The sequence below is a fragment of the Colius striatus genome, chromosome 5 (assembly GCF_028858725.1).
Source record: "Colius striatus isolate bColStr4 chromosome 5, bColStr4.1.hap1, whole genome shotgun sequence".
NCBI classification, from domain to species: Eukaryota; Metazoa; Chordata; class Aves; order Coliiformes; family Coliidae; genus Colius; species Colius striatus.
In genome coordinates this window covers 25,947,645-25,971,308 of record NC_084763.1, presented here as the reverse complement: position 1 = coordinate 25,971,308, position 23,664 = coordinate 25,947,645, and the positions used below count along the sequence as shown (strand labels likewise).

At 40.3% G+C, this 23,664-nt stretch overlaps 1 protein-coding gene and 1 long non-coding RNA gene across 2 annotated transcripts in view; both read left to right on the top strand.

The window, feature by feature from the left end:
• DNAH11 (dynein axonemal heavy chain 11) overlaps nt 1–19,114 on the top strand; it is a 78,970-nt gene extending 59,856 nt beyond the window's left edge. The window contains 13 exon segments of the mRNA XM_061997401.1: nt 597–640; nt 642–712; nt 715–762; nt 2,564–2,712; nt 3,192–3,301; nt 3,303–3,361; nt 4,430–4,562; nt 7,100–7,328; nt 10,696–10,915; nt 13,926–14,030; nt 14,108–14,207; nt 16,398–16,927; nt 18,852–19,114. Of these exon segments, the coding sequence (XP_061853385.1) occupies nt 597–640; nt 642–712; nt 715–762; nt 2,564–2,712; nt 3,192–3,301; nt 3,303–3,361; nt 4,430–4,562; nt 7,100–7,328; nt 10,696–10,860 (1,008 nt within the window). The 3' untranslated portion in view covers nt 10,861–10,915; nt 13,926–14,030; nt 14,108–14,207; nt 16,398–16,927; nt 18,852–19,114.
• Nucleotides 19,115–19,253: 139 nt separating this feature from the next.
• Nucleotides 19,254–21,716, top strand: LOC133625514 (uncharacterized). The gene is made up of 3 exons (XR_009818800.1): nt 19,254–19,364; nt 20,208–20,322; nt 21,552–21,716. It is a non-coding gene; the product is annotated as an uncharacterized LOC133625514 (long non-coding RNA).
• Nucleotides 21,717–23,664: the final 1,948 nt, after the last annotated feature.

Here is a 23,664-nt window from a genome sequence, read left to right as displayed (position 1 = left end):
AAAATTTATCTTGCTGGTTTGGTGTCAAATTGCAAAGAAAAGAACTCTGCCTCCAGCAGTGATGCCCAATGTATTATTACCTGTGCTAGATGTTTACATTTGCAGGGCTGTGTGTCTGAGAAGAGAGAAGATGATGTGATCTCCTGCTGGTCTGTAACACATTATGTTCCTACCAGTCTCTTTGAAGGCCGTCTCCATTCGGACAGTGTTTTCTGACTGCTTCCAAGGTTTACCTTCTTTGTGTTAAACCATCAGGTACAAAGAGTTTTGAGGGATTCTGTATAAACAGATCATTGTGACAAATCTACCAAATGATCTAAAGCTATGAGGAAGGGAGATCACCCACTGCAAAATTAGCAGCTCGCTTAAGTGAGAGGTTCTGCCTGCTGAGAAATAAGTAAGCAGAAGAGTATTGCCATGTGCAGCCCTGGTTTGCTGAAAGTTTCCTCAAAAGCCTCTCGGTACAAGTGCTTTGCATTTTAGACAGCTTAGGCCATCTCTTCTTAGAAACCTACAGTCACGATCCAACTGGCTTACCAGTAGAAAACCAAAACAGTAGAATTGAAACAAATAAAAATAATGTTACTTATTTTCAGGCCTTGAATGCAGTCTTCTGCAAAGCAATTAAGCAGGCTGAACAATCGGGATATTCAGTGTCGTATATCTAACCTGACAGAAGCTGGCACGTATTCAACCTTTCTTTTCATAAGCCAAGGATTTTTGGAAAGGATAAGCTCATTTTCTTGGCCCAAACAGCTTTTCAGCTGAGGAAAATTTTTCAGATTAAGTATGCTGATTTTTCTGCTGTTCCTTCACTATAAGGTGATGCTTCTGCACAAAGAAGTTTTCTTGTTACCTTCTGCAGTTTCTCACACAGTGGGATTGCTGCTTCAGTGTCAATAATAATTGCAGAAATTCCAAAGATGCTTTTGTGTAATTGTCTTAAAATGCTACAGTTACTTCATGAAGCTACACTGAGGATGAATAGCATGATTGAGCTGCTCGTGTTTGGATAATTAGGTTTGAAGTTGATGTGATATGTAAAGTAATGTAAAGGAATACAGTAAATAGTGTATATTTTTACATTCAGTCTGTTGTTTTTCCTGATATGTTTTAGTATCTGTATGCCCTAGAAAAAAAAAATTAGGATTTAGTTGTACTGGTTGGCAGATTTTGCCCTGAAGAGCTGTCTTCAAAAGAGGTTGTATTGTAGAGCTGGGCAGTAAAAGAGATAAAAATTAAACTAGAAACCAAAAGTTTAGGAAGAAAAAAGTCATTTTTCTACACAGTATATAAATAGGAATAAAAAGCAGACAGAAATGCTGGAAGAGAAACGAGAAAAAAGGGGCAAGAGAATTGGTGATGATTTCTGTGCACCATGGTGCAGCTAGATTTATTCGTATCACCTAGATTTCTAGCAATCTGTTGCTTAATTTTTGTCTGTTTTTTACCTATGATACTGGAATGGATCATGAAGAATGGAAATCTGTATGGCAACTGAAAAATAAGCTCAGTCGCAGTTAGAGAGTAGATGGAAAATTGAGTAAAGGGCACAGTAAACTTCTGATTTATTAAACACATTTTTTGATTGAAAGAAAGCAGTATTTTTGTAGAGGAAGGAAGATATATCTGTATCAAAAGGAGAGAGAATACGTGGTTTCATGGCAAAGGTGTCTCTCCCACTATATGTGGTTTAAGTGATAGAAGAACTAGAAAACCCCCTGGTAGAACATGAGGAGTTTTCTCTGGTACATATATACACCTCATGTGCCAAAACTGATTCTGTGTAAAACAAGCACCCCACCCCCCAAATCCATCAACAAAAACATTCAGGATTTGCAAATATCCGACATCTGTGTGAGAGCTTGCAGTCTGAAGAGGACTTAGAATGATGATGCAAACAGCTGTGCATTATTTATTCTTCTTTCTCTGTCTTCTAAGACATTAAAAAGATACATGGGGATCATTACACAGAACTCAGAAATCTCTACTTTTACAGCAGTATTAGTATAAAATAATTTGTGGCCAAGTTTATCTAAGGCTAACTTCAGTATGCAACACTTAGATTTTTATGTTTATGTTCCCACAAGCTAAAGAAAAATAACTGCTGTTGTTAGTGGCATCTCAATTTTGAGTAAATTCATCATTCAGTACAGAAATATATATAATATATATTTATTGTATATAAATTATAAATGTAAATGCAGTTATATTTTCTACAAAAAGTTTTGGCTGAGAAGTTGGGTGTGGTTTTCATCTAGTCTTTTTTAATAGGTAAAGTTCAGCTTTGTGTGTGTGTAGGAATGGTTTTGGAAAAAATGTTGCACTTTTTTGTGACAAATATCTGGGGGTATCATTTCATTTGCAATAGATTTCAAATAATATTTTAGAAAAGATTTTAAATGAGACGTATATTCTTATATCAGAGTTTCAGAAAATACAGCCTTAGGAATTCTTGTCACTTTCAGCTCCTTGCTCAGTAATATATTGAGCAGTGAATACTTTAAAACAGAAATGGCTCTAAAGCAAGTCTGATGACCTTTTTCAATTTTCTATGCTGTCAAGATTCTTCTCTGAAGTAAAGAAATAGAACTCTTTGAATTGGACTTCCTTCTTCGATTCAGAGTTGAGCACACTTACGAGAGTCCTGTTGACGTCTTAACTACTCAGTCATGGAGTGCCATTACAGTAGGCTGGGAAAATTGCTTTCTAGTTCTAAATCTTTTTTGATGTTATTTCTGGAGGTATGCTACAACTAAACAATTTCAGATAATTCCACTGTAATTTTTAGTAGAACTAGTGATGCTTTCAAAGAGGACTTGTCTTTGCTTTTTGAATGTATTTTTCCTTCGGCATCACATACTGTGCAGTTTTTGCATCCTGAGTGTTTAATCTGTGCAGTGTCCCCGGCTTTATATGACAGTGTTACCTGCACATAATGACTTCTTGGATTCAGTTATTGAATAGGGTTTTTTTCATTCAGAATTTGCTATTTTCTGTCACATAGCCCTTATCTCACAGAAAAATGGGAATGACCACCTTCTGTCTTGCTTCACTACCTTCTTGCCTTCCGCTAATTTTCCTGAGAATTTATTTGATGAAACAATTGTTAGAGCATTACTGTCAGCCACTCAAGTCTGAGAGTGGTGCAGGCTTGAAGCTTGTATTAGGGAATGTTTTTGGGTGTTTAGGGCGTGTTTTTTCATCTTTATAGGAACTTTGTGGAGGACGATCTTGGCTTAAGATATGTGGAAAGCAGAAGGATGGCCTTAGCAAAATCCTGTGAAGAAAGCAGTCCAGCTTTCTGTGTCTTTCATTCTGTCTACAGAAGCAGACTCACTCGAAGATATTGAGACACTAGGTAAGCCTCTTATTTCATTCTGGTACAAGGATCACTCAACTGTCCTCCCATTAAAGAAACGGAAAAATGAGCTTACAAATAAAATGCAGTATGCAGGGATAGAAATGTATATAAATTTATATATGATTTTACACTTGTGAGTATATGTGTATATGCTTATGCACACATACATATGTGGGTGTACTTTTACTAAACAAAGCCTTCTGGAATCATCTGTCATGATGATGGAGTATGCATTACTATGGGAAAGTTTGGCACAGTTTATTTTCAGCAGAAGCTTCAAATTCTAAAGTTTCTTCCACCCCCACTATATCCATGGTAAATGGAGTGGATGAAAAGTGTAACACCATAAGCACTACAATATGAAGACATTTTTAGACTGAACGTTCCTCTGCTTGGCATAATGCAGGTTTGCTTTGTACTGTTTTCTACCTTTTGACTAGATGAGGGCCAGAGGGCAATTTTCTCCATGCTCATATAATCTTGTGCCCCCTGTGACTAAATAATGGTCATTATACAAACTATATTCAATTGCATAGGGCTCTGTGGCTTTATACTTAGGATTACTATTCCCCACAGACAATAGTGAGAATACCAGGTTAATACAGCTGTGACCTCACTGTGCTCAATTTAAACTCAGGCCTCACAAGGTGAGAGACTTGTACATTTACCCACTGAACCAATCAGTTAAAAAACTGATGTGATATCTACCACATGTTGCTCCCTTTTTTTCATAGGGCAATTGCTCTGTACCCCCTGTAAGAGTTTCTAAAGCTCAGTAACAATACTGAGCATCTATCAAAATGTCAAAAGGTTCATTATCTTAAAACCAAGGGAACAGATTTCTGCAGGCTTTTTCTAATACCAGCAATAAGGCCACTGTTGAGAGCTCGCAATTTTGCTTGTTGAAATTGTAAGGGCTTAGTGAAGTGCTTTGGAAGAAGGAATATGCATTGCACAAGTGATAGTGAAATTAATGGGGCATTATCATTCTTCCTTTCTGCTCTGCTAATTTTCCCATCTCCTCCCCCTCTGTCACTCACTCTTCCCCAATTATTTCTTCTACAGGCAAAAAGCTTGGGTTCCCTGTAGACTCTGGAAGATTTCATAACATCTCTCTAGGACAAGGGAAAGAGATGGTTGTAGAGGAGGCACTTGAGAAGTCTGCCAGACACAGCCATCGGGCTCTTTCCAAGTGAGTGTCAAACAGCCCCTCTGATGGGGACTGTCTCCCCAGTTGGAGGGATATTCCTGGAACAAAAACAAAATACATGTTGGATTACAGTGAAAGTTTTAAACAGATAATAATTTTGTTCCTTTTTGCTTTTGGTTGTAACAGGACAAACAACATATTAATAGAATGTGTCATGTTTTGCTGAACACTGTTTTCACCCTCCCAAGAGGAATAGGAGAGGTAATACAGAAAGCTGCTGGACTGCCCTCACCCATACACTTCCCCTATGTAATTAAGAGCTCCTGTTCCCTTCAGTGGGCCATAAGACTAATGAAATGGGCTTGACTCCCCTTGGGCAACAGTATAATCAGCCCTGGAGTGCTGCTCTTCTGAGATAGCAGCCACAGCTTTGGCCAGCATTGAGTGGATCAAGAACGTGCTCTGCAGCTCACAAAAAGATCAGTGCAACCCCTGGCAAGCTGCACTTCCCGACATGGTGATGGAGCCCTCGGGAGCACTGCAGTTGTTAAGGCTACTGAGAGAAGGTGCTCCCTTCCCACCATTTCACACTAAATACCATATGGATATTCATAACAACTGCTTTGCCCTGAAGCCAAGAAAGAAGTACATGTTCAAGGCTTTGATATTAAGGAGCTCATTCCCTCCTCTTCTGGTTTTAACCTCAGCAAACATTTGGCTACAAACCAAACCACTGTTACCCGCAACAAATTAAGAGGTGGGCCAGAGTCCATGTTACCTGCTGGCTAAAATAAAATCACCATGGAGTTAGTAAGGGGCCTTGATGTGCTCGGCACTGGTGCAAACACACACAAGCTGACCCCTTTGTTGACACTGAAACTGGAAGAACTCTTTCACCAAATTTTGCTAGTCACATTAGTCTGAAAATAACCCCATTTTTCTGATAGTGATTGTAGAAATGTGAAGGAAAGAGCAGAGTTAGTTTTCAGGGGAATTTCAGAGTTCTCAGCTGCTCTAGGAACAGGGCAAGAAAACAGGAGATGGCAGAGGCCCCAAATCAGCAGTTGTGTGTCTGAAGCTGCAGAGATAAATGAGGAACATCTGAGAAGCTTCCAGTGTTGCAGACCTGCTCCATTTTCCAGCCCATTATGCTTGGCTTCTGAAAGCAGAGAGAGATGATGAGTTTGCTGCAAAGATTTTTGATAGTGAAGGACTGGGGAAAGTTGGAAAGGAGGCTACATAAAGATGTTGGACCAAATCCCCAAAGGTATTAGTTAGAGCTAGTGGGATCTGAATGTACTCAGTGCTTCTCAAACTTCAGTCTTCTGAAACCCAAAACTATTCTATGTTTACAAAAATATCCTGGGGAAAAAAAAAAGATGTTTTACTATACATTGTATTGGGGCCAAGGGAGTGTATAATTAGATGGTAAACCCCCTACCACTATTCTGGCTGACCTGGGAAATATTTTTTAAATGACTTTGGCTTCAGATCTGTCAAAACAGTTGGCACAGTAGTTGGTAAACTGTCAGAAAAAAAGACAACTTGAAAATTTTTGGTAACAATTTTAGCTCTTCTGTCTCTTTTAATTTCTCAGTCTCAGACATCTAATGTATGGAATGGTTATTTTGTTGTTATATTAAGGCTTAAATCACTTCTGCTTTGCAGTGGGTGGATGTAGGCTATATGAAAATACAGGCAACATCTGGCTCCTGTCATGTAATTTGATAGAAAAGTCTCCCTTTCTTTCCCCTGTTCCTTTTTCCATGTCAAGGGACAATTTGGGAGTATCCCCTCAGCAGGTCTCATGGTAAAGTGATGCAGCAGCTAAAGCATGACTGATGTGTCGTACTCCTTGACTGGTGTATGACTGGTGTAACTCCTCTCACGCTACACCAAGATGTAAGCCAGCGCAATCAGTGCGTTCTGGCACAGTGGGGAAGAGACAAAGAAAAGCTGCATAACTGAGCTGCAATTTGGGTTGAAATGCTAGAACTGTAATAAAAAAAGAGTGGAGTGTGGTCTAATGGAGGGGTGAAAACAACAGTAGCCCAGCCATGTTGTAAACCTTTCTCTTGATATTCCCATACTTCAGCACTTCTGTAATCTATCAGTGGCTTTCCACTGTCTTCATGTATTAAGAACCTGAAAGACTTATGCTCTGAACTGGTATGAAATGTATTTTCTAAGTAGCAGGGTAGCTGTAAACATTTTTCTTTGTCTAGCACTTCTTCAGTCTTGCTCTTAGTAGGCATTGGACATGTTTTGTCTTAGATCCCAGTTCTATAGAGCATTTAAGTAGAGTCTCAGGTGTCTGCCGAGTTACTCTTACCTTTACATGTGACAACACCCACACCCCAATTGTTTAACCTTGAAGTTTTAATATTTTTGTGAGCTTCACAATCAAGGCCTGAAACTTTAGAGGCTAGTGGTGAAACCTCTGCTATTTCAACACATATCAAGAAATAGCAGTAGCTAATGATCTTCAAGTTTATTGTTTGTGTTAACAATTTTTTAATAACAAAGTGATGCTTCAATGTCTTAAGAATACCAGATTTATTTGCTTTCTCCAAATAACCATTTAGTTTTCAACAGAATATTCATCTAGTAGCCCAGCGGCTAGGAACCTTGAAACTCCTTGAGCAATACAGTGAAGAAAGTCATCCTGATTTTCATGTCTTTATTAGTGCTGAATGAGCTCCAGCCCCAGAAGAGCACATCATTCCTCGAGGAAGACTAGAAAACTCAATTAAAATTACCAGTGGACCTCCTGTGGGGATGCTGGCTAATGCTGCTCTCTACAGTTTTGATCAGGTGAAAACAAATATACTTTTAATGCATTTGTTTTAATTACTCCTTTCTCCATGGGGAGAAGTGGTAATGTTGATGACCACTTTGTAGGAAACCAGAACTTTGGGATCTTTGTGCTTCCAAATTCACCTGACAGCTGCAGAGTGACAACCCTTTGTGCCCTGCACTGCCTCTGTGTTTCCTGTCAATGCTGTGTGGGAAGAAAGGCGTGACAATAATACATACATTTGTATTAAAATGTAGACATGCACAGCTGTGCCTACAAAGAGAGAACAAAGTGCATTTATGGCACCAGCCTTACCCAGTGGTGCCATCTTATGAAAAAAACCTGTCCATACTCTAAAGTCAGAGCTCTTTTATTCGATGGTACTCGCAAACTTTGTTCAGCTCTAAATTTAGTTTGACTGTACTCATTCTGTGACAGAGTGGATTTATCTACCCACGTGTTCAGGCAATGGCTCAGTATCTGTAGCTGGGCATAAAGAAGGAAGTAATGAGCAAGGTTTATGTGCCATTTGTCATTTTGTCTTTTGTTCTTTGCTGCATGTGGTTCTGCAGAGCTGCTTGGTGGATGGAAGAAGTAGGAGAAAGATGACCTGAGAACGTGAAGGACAGGGATGTCACTGGACATGCACAGCCTTCTTCCGTCCATGTTCCTTGTTATCCCCATCTGTTACCCTGAGGAACTTGTAGACAGATTTTCAAGCTCAGTGCAGGCCAGCTTCCCTGCAGTGGTGAACGTGCTGGAACAAGTTTATTGGTGTCAGCAGAGCAGTCTAAAATAAACGCAATGGTAACTGTGCACGTCAGTCTTTTGGGAATGTCATGGTTTTGTGTGGAGCTGTTTTTAGTAAGGGGGAAGGGGCTGTAAAGATGGCTCCTGTAAGAAGTTGCTCAAAACTCTCCTCAGCTCTGAGCCAGACCCACTTCTGGGGCTGAGACAAAGACACCTTCACAATCACTTTTTAAAAAGAAGAAGCCAGAAGACGAGGGTTCTTCCTTTCCCTTCTTGTTCTGTTCTTCCTTCTTTTCTGGCTGGTGGTGGTGCAAGGAGTTGGAAGAGAGCGAGGAGTGACCATGCAGACCCCAAGGTCAGTGAGGGAAAAGAGGAGGAGGTGTGCTGGAGCAGACTCCCCTGCATCCTGTGGAGAGGACTGGTGAAGCAGAGTTGTTTGCACTTTGTTGAAGACCCTGTGTCAGTGACTATACCCAGAGGAGGCCGTATCCCATGTGAGGGACCCCATATTCACAGAAGCTGTAACTGTGGGGAAGAACCCACGCTGGAAAAGTTCATTAACACTAAGCCCAGAGAAGGCTGTTTTCTGTGGGAAGGACCCTGTATCTGCAGAAACTCTAACCATGGCACAGAATCCACGCCAGAGATATTCACCAAGGGCTCCGTCTCATGTAAGGGACCCTGTATCGGCAGAAGCCACAGCTGTTGGGAACAATCCACACCAGAGAAGTTTGTTAAGGACTGTGTTCCAGGGGAGGAACCCCGTGTTGGAGCAGAAGAATGCCAGGAGTCATCTTCATCTGAGAAGACAGAAGTGGCAGAGCCCATCTGTGAGAGACTGACCACATCCCCCACTCCCTGCCCCCTTGAGCCATTGAGTGGGGAGGAGGTAGAGATATCGGGAGCATGAGATGGGCCCGGGAAGAAAGGAGGGATGGGGGAGGGAGATCTTAAAGTGCTGGTTGTAATTTTCTCATCATCCTTCTCTCTTTTTGCTTTTCATTCTATTCTGTTTCTTATAGGCAGTAGAATAAACTTTCCTCACTTTCCTCTCTAAGTCAAGTACTGGAGTCTGTTTTGCCTGGAACTGTAACTGGCAGCAAGCCCTCCCTGCCCTTGTCTTAATCCACAGCATCCTTGGTTATCTTTTTACTCTCATTTTGCTGGGGCCTCTGCCATCCCAACGAGGGTGGAGGTGGATGGGGGGCAGTGACTGTCGTGGTGCTTCACTTCTGACTGGGCAAAACCACAACGGGCAACATATGGGACACATGAAAGCAGAGGTGGGATGTGAAAAAGGTAAGAATTTTTTTTAAAGGGAGCTTTGCCCAATCAATGCCTAGAAAAAAAAAAAAAGAGCTGTACACTAAGAGAGCCATGTCAAAGCTACCTTGGCTACAAATGGATTGATTTTGATGGTATGAGGTGACTCAGAAATATACTTGCAAGAATGGCAGAATTGCTGTGGTTTTGTAGGTAAACAGACAATTATTAATCTACCATTGTTTATTTTTTAAATAACTTACTGTAATAATATCTTTAATGGAAAGCTGAAAAGGCTGGACAAAGTTTTCCCACTTCAGGCTGTGTACAGTTAAAGAAATAGATATATGTCTGAATTTTAATTAGCTAATTTCTCAGCTTGGTATTTTGAAAACCCTTTTCTCCCTCCCATTATTTTGAGACATGGAAATTCCTGTACAGACACTGTCTTTAATATGCTTCTGGTTAAGATATTTCAATGTTGGAGAGCGGAGAGAATTGTAATACAAAAATTAGACTGTGCTTAATCCAGGTGGAATAAATTTCATGCTTTGTGGTTTTCTTCAGGATAAAATCTTGTGTTGTATTTTTCATGGCTAAACTCTGGATTCTGACTTAAGATTAGACATGAAATCTTTCACCTTTGCTCAGACCTATTGCTCAGTTCCAAATGACTTATTGCCTTTAGACAGCCATGAGTTTAATCCCTCCGAAGTTCCTTCCACACATCTGTGTTCTTATGGGTATCAGAAAGCATTTTGCTATGTCAGTTACTTAAACTAAAAGATAGAAAACTATGAGACAACTAAGAATGAATTTCTGCAGGTTTTATAGGCAAATGCCAAAGAGTTTGTCCTAGTAATTTAAAAAACAGCCGAAGCCCTGTGCAAAATGTCATCTTGCTGAGATTCTCTTTTAAGACTATAAAGAAAGGAAGGAAAACAAATTTAAACTTTAATTTCAAACATTCACTGAGAAACACTGTAAAGCTTCAAAGAATAGTGTGGTTTTAAATAAATGTTAAACTGGAAAATTTTCTCCTTGAGAGAAAGTCTACAGATGATTTCTATGATTCTGTGATTTATGCTAAGAAACTAAGGCGGTTATCTGAGTAATATGTATAGAGTTCTAGTTTTATTGATTTCAGTGGGACAACAGCTCTCCTTTTCTAAGAGACATTTGGAAATAAAAAGGTAACCGTCAACACCTTTGGGTCTTGGAATTACTGAAGAAAACACTCATCACTAAGAAACCTGTTTCTCACTCTCCTTCAAACTCCATGCTTGTGAGTGCTCCCTTTCAGGAGCTGAGGCAGGCATAGCTATCGATAACACTGATGGTTATTAACTGGATTCCTTTCTTCTTTGGCAGGATACCCTTGAACCATGTACAATGGAAAGAGAATTTAAAAGCATCCTTTTTTCTCTGTGCTATTTTCATGCTTGCGTTGCTGGGAGACTGGAGTTTGGCCCCCGGGGGCTGCAATGGAAGGCATCCTCTAGCCTATGGATAAGTAAAGAATTACTAAAGTGCTAGAGATCTCACCATCTGTATCACTGTTCTCTGCAACGATTTAGAGACACATATGAAGGTAAGAAGTAGTGGTCAAGTAACCACATACCAAGGTGACTTCGAATCAGCTGCTGATACTGAATAAAGGGGACACAATACTTTCTCACCAGCTATTACTTAAATCATTAGCTGGCATTGTGTGATGCTGCTGCTGAGTATGTAAATAAATCAGATCAAAGGCAGGGGGGTGGTAGTGGTGTCTGGCAGTGGATGTTCGAACTTTGTAATATAGGTCAAACCAGTTCCACATCAGTAGCTAAGGGGGGGAAAAATGCCCTTCATTATGTTAACAAAAACAGTGGTTTACATGTGCATATATGCCAAATTCATTAGGCAGGTAATGAAGCATTTGCACAAATGTAATTACATACAGCAATTCTGACAGTTCATAACATGGCATTAATAATCACTACAATTAGTTCTGATGATGGAAGCAATTTACAGCACGTCACATGTATAAATAATGGTGCATTTCCTGCAAGTGTCATTATTATGTATTAAAGATGCCACCTTGTTGTGACTTTCTCAGTAATGTTCCCCTTGAGCCAAAGTTAAGGGTAGATGAGCGATTTTATTTCTGAGCTACAGCACATTTCAAACTTGTATAGTTTAAATACTCAGTTGAGGTAATTTGTGTAAGTTCTGTATGTGAAATGCCTAAATAAAAGCAGTATCTATTACTGAATGATATAGGACAGTGCTGAATGGGTCCTCCTGTTCTAGTAGCTTAAAGAAATTTAAGAGCTATATAAAAAGAAAAGGAGAGAAATGTCACCCCTTGATGACATGTTTTCTCTCCACATCTCCCACTTTATATTTATTCTTAGAAATTAATTTTCCTTTTTTTCTTTTTACCACTACTGGCCTTTTATTTAGCTAATAGAACATGAAACTGTTTTTCCTTTCTTGGTGTCATAATGAAATAATTGCTTAATTTTATAGTGGTGATTTAATAATACTTCCCAGTTGGAAGTCTATAAAATCAGCTTATTCCAACCTTTAGTTTTCTTTGCTAATAAATCTTGCTGCTTTAAGCTCTCTCTTTTCAGTTCATAAGCTGGATAATTAATTTTGTGAATTAATAAGAGGGAGGATTCTGGTCTAGAAATGTCTTTTAAGAGCAAGAATTATTTCTTATCTTCTCGTGGTAATGTTGCTTATTGGCCCTTGTCATTATATTGGTTAGTGATTCATTACCCTCTGGCTTTATTTATTTTTTTTATATTGGAGAGACAAAAGAGAGAACAGTTCTTTTAAATGTTACTTTGCATGTGTGTGTATATATATATATATGTCTTGTACGTATGTGTGCATGTTATATATATTGTGTATATGTAGATATATTGTGTATAAGTGTGTGTGTGTGCATATATGTAAAAAAATCTTCCAATTGAGTGTCCTTTGGGGACAACGTTTTTTAAGACAATTAGGGATTGACCAGAAAGCCTAAATGGGGAAACCTAGAGATCCCTGGCTCTATAGCTAGTGAAAATTGCCCTGACTCCATCATTACTTGTACCAGTTTCTGGTGTTTCCCCATGAATATTGAATCTTCCTACATCTCAGTTGAACTGAAATCATTTTCCTGTTGCTAAGACAGACTCCACCACACTATCTTCTGATAGTTAAGGTTTCCTCAAGTAAAGTGCAGGATGCCTGATCCTGCCTCATTGTCCTGCTCTTCCCCTTCGCCTTCTCATCCCCACACGCATGTTCATGCAGCTGCCAGTTGATGTTGTGAGGGGGATGTGGACTCTGTCCTTACCATACACATTCACTGAGCAATGGCTCGGCACTTTTTTGAGTACAACAGACCAGTTTTGTATAGAGTACAAAGGCAATTATGCAAACCTGAGAGCCCAAAATATTTCTAATGCAAACCCCTTGATTTTCTCTCACTAGCAAAAAATGTCACTTTTATGTCATGTGCTTTCATTATCTCAGTGTAATCAATCCCCCAGAAGATGTTTCATTCTAAATCCAAGCTGTTGGCATTTTTCACAGGGATTCTCTGTGCAGACTTCTCATCACCAGCATGCAACATTGCATATTATATCCAGTAGCCTTTTTCACATATTCAAATTGAAATAAACTTCTAGAAAGCAGACTGGAATAGCTGCAGCTATTTTACTTGTTCTGTTCTGTCTCATCATGCAATACTTAAAGCCTGTACTTAAGTTTTTACTTGAACTATTGGGAGGTAAATACTGCCTGCAAGGTGAAGGTTGCCATCTGGAAAGGCTTCACCACAAACTGGCATATTTTGCAAACCAAAGGGTAGTAAAAAGAAGCTTCAAACTCTGTGAAGCCAAATAAAAGAGACAGTAGTTTCCTGAATAAAATGTGTTACCACTGTTAAACACATGGTACAACAGTGGCATTATGACCAGAGTTCTACAATAAACATAATCCTTCTCTGATGTGGTAGTAATGGAATGAATATTAACTCAGTTTTTACTGAAATTCTTGAATACATCCCAAATTCAAATAATGTAGGATTTCAGTTACTGAGTGTTTCCTAGTGAGGAGATATAAAGGACTGCAATCAGATACAAGTTTTTTATTTCTCCTCTGAGAAAAGCACAGTAGGTTACCTTCCTCGTGAGGATTATGTTTTTAAAGATCCATATAGGAAAATACATGCACTTGTTAATGAGTTACATTCTTTTATATCATGCAGGGTTTTGAAAATGTACTTTTCTCTTAAAAGCTCTTCATAAGTGACAAGGTAGAAAACATGATGTAAGGCTCAGATGATATGCTTTACAGCATTGCTGAATTTCACTCACAAACTTGATTTTTTTTTTTCCACTTACTTATAGATACCTCTGGATTGAAATAAAACATCTGTTTCAATGTACTTATCTGCTAAACAAACAAAATACAAATGTATAACAATAATACTTTCTTAAAGGAAGCATTTGGATTTCTTTTGTTTCTCTTAACTATATTTATTCTGTACAGCTCTGCTTTGTCCTTTAGAAAGCTGACTTGTTTTTCTCAGTGATGTGTTCTGTTCCCCTGCGTAGGTTCCACAGGAAGACTTGAGTTACCTCCTTAGTGAGGTCATGTACAGTGCCTGGGACTGCAGGTTCTGCCATGCATATCTGCAGGAATTTACCAGCCTGCCTGTGGTAAGAACTTCCATATATGTCTAAAGCTCTTGAACACATATACAATATGTTCAACCTAAGAGAAAGTCTTCTTTTAGAACTGGAGCCTTGTGGAGAACAGCAAGAGCTTTCTCATCTATGCAACCCCACCTCGCAAGGTCATGTCTGGCTGTGGGGGAATAAATTCTCCAACTTGTCGTAAGTACAATGATTCAATGAGAGCAAATTTTGTCTACAAACATTTGTGACTTGGCATATTGCTTGTTAAATACTTCTGCAAGCACCCTTACTTGGCAACTTGAGTTCAGTGTTTTGTAATGCTGCTTGCATTGCCAGCTTAATGGTGTTAGGGGAGAGGACATTTAGATTGCCGTTTTCCTAATAAAACTATTCATTTAAGGTACTGCCATTTAGAAAGGTCTGGGTAGGCATGGGAAGGTATCTTTTATGGAACTACACTTTAACCAACGCAGACTCACCAGTTACAGCAGATCAGAATGGCACTGCCTCACAACTTACATTTACTGTTTGTTTTACTGTCTGTGCTCCTCTCCAGAAAAATAATCAAATTGAAGTGTTATGTATTTCCTTGCTTTTTCCTGTTTCCAAAATAGGGAAATTGGTTTGTAAGACTGTTTCTCATTTCCCGTCACTTTCTTATACATCTGTAGCTTCGTCAGATTATCACCAGCTGATATATAGTGAATTATTCAAATTTCACTATGGAGTTTTTGTCCTGGACAGCAGTACAGATGGAACATCTGTGAGTCCAAGGTGCAAGACTGCCAAAGTTGCTTCTAATCAGAAACAAATATTAGAATTTTTGAGGATACAAAATGTATATACTGCTTTAAATTTAGTTCTAAAAAGCCTTGCATGGAAACTATTTAAGTCTATTTTCATATACGTCCATTTATATAACATGTATGAATATACAGAATATACACGAATACATGAATATACGTGTGTGTGTGTGTATATGTGTGTTGAAAAATCCCAAACAAACCATAATCAGCTGCTGCTTCTGAGTTGCTGAACTAGTCCCTTTAGAGAATTGATTATACACAATTTGCTAAAAACAGAGATTTTTCAAGTGGCCTTTCCAGACTTGTTATTTTTCATTGTCCAAAGGTAAAAGGCTTATTTAGGAGGAAATGTAACCCCTGAAAATTAGCATATTAGGTGTCAACGGGCCATTTGCAGGGCCTGACCAACCTGGAGAAAGCACAACTTTTCACCCTGAGCGATGTAGCTGAAGCCTGCCTTTCCTAGCAAGATGAGCATGTCTCCTTGGTCCCTAACGAGCGGGTGTTCATATGTCAAAGAGCCACACTCAGATGGAGGCAATTGGAAGTAACTGCTCAGAAGAAGATGCCCAAGAGTAAGTTGCCATGGAGATGGAAAGGCTAAACACTGCAGTGCTCCCGACCTCTGCTGAGGCTGATTTCTCCAAATGACAGCTGAGGTCGTGGGGGCGTGGTGGGAAGCTCATCCTGCCGGCTCCAGTTCTGCCTCTAGCCTATGGATAAGTAAAGAATTACTGCTTCCAATTTAGGCAGTCCATTAACCTTCACAAGCCTGAACTTTCATTCAAATAATTGTAAAATAAGTATAGGTGGTGAAACCTGAGCAGAAACATTGCTATTTTTATGGCCTTTGGAAAGTTTAGGCACCCAACCCCAAGCGTGATCCACTGGTATTTTAAACAGTGAGGTATCTTTCCAAGCTTTTGGCCATAATTGAAAAACCTTAGAGCCCCAAATCACCAGCAAAACCAGAAAAGCATTCATTGGCTGGCAGCCAAATAAATGCAAACAGGATGGCAATGCCTTTCATCAACACTGGTGCTTTTTGTTCACTGGGGATATTACCTTCTCTTTTACCTATTTCAATTACTGATGAGTTCTTTTAGCTATAAATTCATTCCACCAGGTGCATTAGAATAAGCCCACTATACATCAGCATTGCTACACCTCATCTGGAATCTGTGGTAGGCACAGAAGGGTGGTGAGTTCCTGCTATGAACCCCATAACCCACAGCCTCCCTCTGCACACATGACTCCCAGGAACACAGTAAAACCAGATTTAAGTGCCAGCAGAGAGACTGGCAAGTACACATTATCTGACAGAATTATCTTGCACTCAAAGTGAATAACAGGGCTTTTTTCAAAAGCTCCGCACTAACTTCAAAGTAGCGTCTTAAGACACGGCTTATTGTGGGTGAGGTTAGTGGTGCAGGTTCAGGCACAGGTAAGTGGCTGATTTCAGAACCAAAATGACTCCAGAAATAAATGCTTACTGGTGTTATTGTGAGCATCAGCTTATTGTTGACTGTTCTAAGTACCAAAAACTGTTAAATTTTACTGTGATTTTGTTGTGCATTTTTAGGAAGAAATAGCTCCTGTGAAAAGTACCACTTAGAGACAGAAATACTATTCAGCAAAAACAACTTGCAAGGCTGGTTTAAATCCTGGACAGCTCTATCGCAGTTCTGAGACATTTTGAAGACAGTTAAGTCCTTACAGTGTAGGAGCTGGGGGATCCTGGAAAAGAAATGTGATTGCTGCAGCTTTTATTCTGTCCTGTTGTCACAGGAGGCCAGCCAACTGAGTTTTGAGAACTGTTTTGAGCATTATCAATAATGTTATTGATTCTTTTACTGAAGCTTGAAGGGGAACTTGCTGTGGCACCAGGTTTCTTGGCTCCACCAAATCTGGATAATGCTGTATACCATAAATATTTAGGTGAAATGCTTCCATCTGAAAGCCCTGTTCCATGTGGACTGCACCTGAATGCTGAGGTGGGATACCTTACAACAACATCAGATAATCTCAGATAATCTCTTCAAAACTCTTTTGGAAATGCAACCCATGAATTCACTCATAGGAGAAGGATCAGGGCAGTCTGCAGAGCAAAAGGTGAAGTTCTTCATGTGGTACATTGTCAGTGCTGTTACTGAGATGTGTATCACACATCTTACTGCCTTATTTCAGCAAAGGACTTCATTTCCAGGAAAAAAAGGTGCATCAAATTAGCAAAGATCAGCTGAGTGATTATCATGTGCCACCCTGTGCAACCTACTGCATTAGGGAGGAATTTGGGCCAGAGAAACATCTAACCTGTTGTGCAGACCATTTCTTTTGCACTTGTAAATTATTGTGGGGTGGGAAACAAGGTATGAATCTGTCTTGCTTTTTTGGATGCTTTTATAAACAAGTACAGCAACACTAACTTACTAAAAAAAGTTATAATTGGTCGAGTTGGTGAGTCTTAGTCTTCGCCTCTGTGTTTTGTTCCCATCTCCTCTGCGATAAATCCCCTTTAAGTAGCATCTCTGTTCCTTCCCACTTAAGATGACAGTAGGAAGCAGCCTATGGCCCTAGCTTCTTTCTGCCATGCTGACAGCACAGCCTAGCAGCTATGTTTAGGGTCTCCATGCTAGGAAGAGCAGCCCAAGCACAGTGCTCTCCCACCACTGGTCTCTGATCTGAGCAGGAGCCATGTGACTGCTCCAAGAAACTTCCCTTGCAAGCAGCAGCTGAGGAGAAGATTTTCAGAGATTTTTAAGTTGTTGGGTAATCCAAAGGGATGAAATCTGGGCAAGGAGGCTGTCTAGCCAGTTCTTAGCCTCAGCACCTCTCTTGTACCAAACCTGGAGTTCAGGAGAACAGTAACACCTATAAGCTATCAGATGCAGGCTTGAAGGGACCAACACTAACATGAAGATAAGCTTTGTCACTTAATATGGAGTTAACTGGGGCACTGTAGTTCTGTTCATAGTCAAGATATCTTGTGTCTTAGTACAGCCAAACTGATTCCTGAAAAATGTAAAAGACTGAGGTTTAAGCATGGAACAGTACTAGTGCTGCGCTTAACAGATAAAATGAATAAGGATAAGCAGGGAAGGCAACTGTAATCAGAAATCTCAGCTACTTCTGCTATCAGCCCCTGCTGTCTTCTGCACCTTCCTTTCTGAGTGTACACATGAGAAACTATGTCCAGATGCGCCCAAAACTGCCATGAAGCTGAGCCTTTACCTCCTCCTCCTCCTTATCAGTTAGTTAATGAAATTCTCCCGTGGCTGTGATTCTTGTTCTACAGTTCTCCATCCCTTTTTTTTACTTCCTTCCTTTCCTCTGGGCACTTTTTTTTCCTCTCTTATCACCATCAGATCATGGAGGTTTTGCAGGAGGGAATATGACAGCTCTGCATGCAACTAGCCAAACAATGCTTCATTTCCTGGGGGCAGCTTGTGCTTTTCACGTTTGGTTCCCATCCACTTAGGGAGTGTGGACAATTATATATGGCATTCATCACTAATTCTGCCAAAGCTAAGGCTGAAACAGAGACTGAGCTGCATTAATGTTGTGCCTTCAGTTCCTGCTCATTAGTACTGTTACATTAGTATTGTTCCTCATTTACATTCTGTCTCTGTTCCAGAGCAGGCCTGGGGGAGGGAAAGAGGCTTCTTTGTAGGGTAAGACGTGTGTGTGCCTGTGATGTATTTTGCCTAACGCCTGAGACAGCAATGACTGTGGGTGGTGGAGGGAGTGATGGAAGCTATTAGCTGCTCTAGAAACACAAATTAATAATCATGCTTGACTAAAAACCAAGGTAGTCTCAGGGCACATCCTTGTAATAGCAATCATCCCAAGCCCAGAGACAGTGTGTTGGGGGCCTTTAGGGGTCAATGTTGCCTGAAAAAGTAAAGTGAAATACAAGCCTATAAGTGTTACTTGTTTGAAGTCATTATCTCAGTACTGTTCTCAAAGAGACGGCAAAGGAGGGGGACCATCTCAGTTTTTTATCTGCCTAAGAAAATGGGATCTTTGCACTCTCCAGGAGAACAAAGTACACTTGCAAGTAGAAGAGCCAAAAGGAGTCAGTTGCAGTGATTTCTGATGGCTTTCTTTGTATTGGCCTGGACAAGTTAAGCATGTCCTGGATGATATTCTGGAGATGCTTCCCAAGGTGTTGAACATAGCAGGAATCACACAGAAGACTGCTGCCTGGAGCCCTTATGCCCTTGTTTACCTTGAAGAGTGTGAGAAGATGAACCTCCTGCTTTCAGAGATCCACAGCTCTTTTCAATAGCTGAACATCAGCCTGAAGGCAAGCGATTATTTTTAATTAACAATACTGTTGCTTTTCTATTTTGGGGCATTTTGTTGCTTTGTTTTGGGAAATGAAATAGCTATTCTTTATGATACCAGCATGCTTTTTATTTTTCTCCAACAAAGGAGGAGTTGTTGTTTTCTCCTCACATGGAAATGCTGCAATCCTCTCTCCTATGATGCTGTGCCAGACTCAAGGGCTAAACAAGCACCACCCAGCCATGTAAAGCCTCACTCATTGGTAAGTACCCAACAGCGTAACAGGGTTTCCACTATGCACAGTGCTATTGCAGTGATTCCAGTGAGCTAAACCCAGCAGCTTCCTTCCTTTTTTTTTTTTTTTTTGTGTTTCTTTTGTCCAAAATGTGTCCTAATTCAAGTCAGTTTTGCTTTGAAGTGAGTTTTGCAGAAATACTAAGCACTCTGCCAAAGTGAAGGCTCCCTCATCTACCTTGGTCACAAGTACTAGGAGTGTTCAGCATCTTGCAGGGTTGCTTTTCCTCTACCCTGCTGCCAGCAATATCCACTGGCAGGCAGTGAGATATGGATAAAACAGACAGTGGTTTGGGAAATTCCTCTGATATCTCAGGGCAATGTATGTGGCAGTACGCCATTATTCAGCTGTCAGGCTCTTTTGAGCCCCTGATTTGTGCCTTATTCTGGATTATAGGAAGCTTAAATGCACCACTGAAAGTGTTCTCAGACAATCTGCATTTAAGAAGAGGTCAACTGTACCAGTTTTTAGCAGTTTCTGAAGGTGTGTTAATATGACTAAATAGTGGTGTTTAGGCTTCTCCTCGATGACGTTCTACAGGACTGAGCATACTCACATTCTCTGTCACCAGCAACCTGTCTCATGCTGCTCACCTTTTACAATAGATTTTGGACATACCTACACCAGGGCAAGAACAAATTCCACTAAACCACGACCATACACTTACGTGTGCATATACTTTCTGGTTATTTCAGCCATGTACTTTCTCTGTAGACCAAAGGACTTTATCACTTGAATTGTGCAGTTTGTTTTGTCTATAAAAACAATCCATATCAATTAAGATAGAAGCCACTACTACTTCTCTTTTAGGGTTACCAATTTTCTCCTATGATAGAGAGAACATGACACCTGGACACACAAGACCTTGTACTGCCAGCAGCAGGGTAGCTTTCTGGACTGTTGAACCCTCAATACTTTCTGACAGGTAGGCAGTGATGGCTGTCAGGAACTGGGCATACAGTTTTACTGACACATTTCTTTTTCACTCATCATGTTAGCAGAGTTTGTGACGCTGTTTGGAGTTATGCACAGTTTAAATAAAATTACTAAAATCAGCCAAATATTAGAATAACTATAATCTCCTGAAAGCAAGGGGAACAATCCAAACTTCTCTTCAGTCTACTCAGAAGTGTGAAGACACAGCAGCTAAGGAAATAAATAAAAGCTTGAATTTCATAGTTTAAAAAAGGTTAAGAGTGTAAATTTTCCTACTGTTATTATTTAACCAATTCAGTGCATATGTCAAGGTACCATTCTGGTTTATTCCTTAGTATTAACGCAGTTACCAGGCTAAGTAGAAAGAATAAATCAGTCTCCCCAGTCCTCTTTGTGTAGTTGTTGCCCTAGTAGGGGATGAAAAATCTTCAGCAGTGTATTGATGTCTCACTTCTTGCCACAATAAGTACATGTGCATGTATCTATTCTGAAGACCACAGTGAAGCCACATGTGAGCCTGAAAAGTACATATCTGTAATTCTGCATGGCCAAAGGCATTGAGATAATCCTTTGCTCACCTAGCAAAAAGCTGGCCAGCAGCACGGGACATGTTGGCAGGGCTGCCATCATTCTCTGGAGCACATGGGCAATGAGAGCCCAGAGAGTGCAGCCCAGACCCTGAAATGCCTCTCACTGTACTTGGAAGCAGAGCATGTGGACTGGCAGGCAGCTCCTCTTCTCTCTGCTTCTCTTGTCAGGGGCCCTAAATGGTGCTCATTTTGTACTCTTCCCTCCTATTACCACCTCTCTCCAAGCTTTCACTTCTGGGTACTTGCTCCTGAGAAGGGCTGGAGGAGCATAAGGAGCATGCAGGTGCAAATAGATGTTAGAGGGGTTTGCTCTGAGTAGGGACTCAGCTGGAGAGAAGCAGTGTCTCTCAGTGCAGACACGTGCTGCAGTCTTCCTCCCCTGCTGGGGACAGGGCAGGGCTGGTTTGTTCCGTACTGTTCAGGATGTTTTGTTTCCACATAATTGCATTCATGCAGCTTTTTTTGCCTTAGTTCAAATAATGGCCAAAGGAAAGAAAGACGAACAAAACCAAAACAAACACCAGTCAATCTCTTCAGAACAATTGGCCCAAGAGGGGCAATTTAACAGTTTTGACATTTAAATTACTGTCTGGATATTGAATTATTGAAAGTATTATTTTTTTTAAAGCTGTAATGCAGAGCATGTCACATAGGAACAACTCGCCCTTGGATAAGGTGTGCTTGACTGCAGATGGTACCAAAAAGACCAAAGAAGATTACAGCCACCCACCAAAGGAAGGAGCCTATATCTGTGGACTTTTCATGGAAGGCAAGAAATAAAATTAAACTGCGTGATCTCAGTAACCTAGTTCAGAGACTCAAGCTTCCTTCATTAGGTAGGCAAGCTCCAGCAGGACTTGGACTGAAGTGTTGTTGTCCTATGAACAGCATCGAGGACATTTAGGAAGGGTGGTAGATTGTTGATGATGGTCCACAATTACTTTGAATTTCAGATCGTCTTATTCACTGACTATACTTCATGCATTTAAATAACTTCTTAACTGAGTCTGAAAAAGGCCTGCATTGTAGTAAAGCAGCAACTCTAATCTAGTTGAGGTTCAGAAGCTTAAACGCTATTGCTTTAAATTTCATTCTGATACTGATCACCTAGAAATTTTCTGCAGCTCTTAAGAGATACAGAGTAGGGTTAGTAGTTAACAGGTGTTGGTAACCTGGATCAAGCCATGTATATAGTTGCAGTTAAAACAAAAACAAAACCCCTCAAACCAAACGAAAAAATGCTATTCTCAAAATCATTTTTCTCTCGCTTTTTCTTCCACCTTGGCAGAAATTTGTCAGTCCTAAATAAACTGATCTCAAAAACTCTGCATTTTTCATTTGCTAAGCCAAAATCATAGAATCACAGAATGGCAGGGGTTGGAAGGGACCTTTAGAGATCATCTAGTCCAACCCCCCTGCAGAAGCAGATTCACCTAGATAGATTGCACAGGAACATGTCCAGGCAGGTCTTGTAGACCTCCAAGGCAGGAGACTCCACAACCCCTCTGGGCAGCCTGTGCCAGGGCTCCCTCACCTGAACAGTGAAACAGTTTTTTTCCTGTGTTTAAGTGGAACTTTTTGTGTTCCAGCTTCATCCCATTACTCCCTGTCCTGTTGCTAGCTACTATAGAAAACGGGGATGTCCCAACCTCCTAACACCCACCCTTTAGATATTTGTAAATGTTAATAAGATCTCCCCTCAGTCTCCTCTTCTCCAGACTAAACAGCCCCAGTTCCCACAGCCTTTCTTCATATGAAAGATGTTCCAGTCCCCTGATCATCTTGGTGGCTCTGCGCTGGACTCTCTTACAAGCCATGGGAGAGATATACTAAGAAGCAAGCAAATACTCAAAATACCCTGTATTAGCATGAGATATAATGTCACACTGAAGTGGGCTAGGTATAAGTATGACAAGATTAAATCTTTCCTCTGGGTTTCCAAGCAGTCAATTATTGCAGCAGCTACAATACGATTGCAGATGTCCCTGAATGCAAACTGTGTTCATCTTTTGTTCTGCAACCCCTCTTTTAACAACTTACAGAGGATAAACACTGTACCTTGATCTTTTGGAATTGTGTCTTCCTGAAACTGAAGTATCTAGTTTAGGGATGACAATTAGAGCCTGCAGTCAAGATGAGAGTTTAGTTTTAACTTAGGCTGTCAACCAAGTTACAGCTAATTACAGGAAACATGAATGACTCCAGCACACAATTAGAGAAACATCGTAATGACTCGTCTTTTTCAACAGACCTGAATAAAATAAAAGGAAAGCAATTCTTTTAGAAGGGAGTTGCTATTACAGCAGGTAAGCCTCAAGGGGAAAATCAGGGTAGAGGACTGGAGCAATGCTGAGTATGTCATTTGACTGTTGCTTTTTAAAACAGTAGCTTGAATTTTTTCAGAGGATTTCACTCAAAGGGCAACACTGTTCATTCCTCCTCTGGGTATCAAGGAACCTTGTGAGTTATGGTTTCTGTGTTTTTGTTGCTAGTCACAAATATAAACTTCCCCATTTCTACAGTAAAACTGCTAAAATCCACAGGCACGTGCAGTCACAGCCATCCTGAAAATCCCAACTGTAAGTAGTTTCCACTCTGCCTTCAACAAAAGAGCACACTGATGAAACCAAAAGTCCAGTCCAGGCAGATGCTACATACCTCCACCTTTATGCAAAGAGATGACACAAAATAGGCCAAACTACATCTGTATGTTCAAATGTAGCTTAAAGCAATTCAGCAGT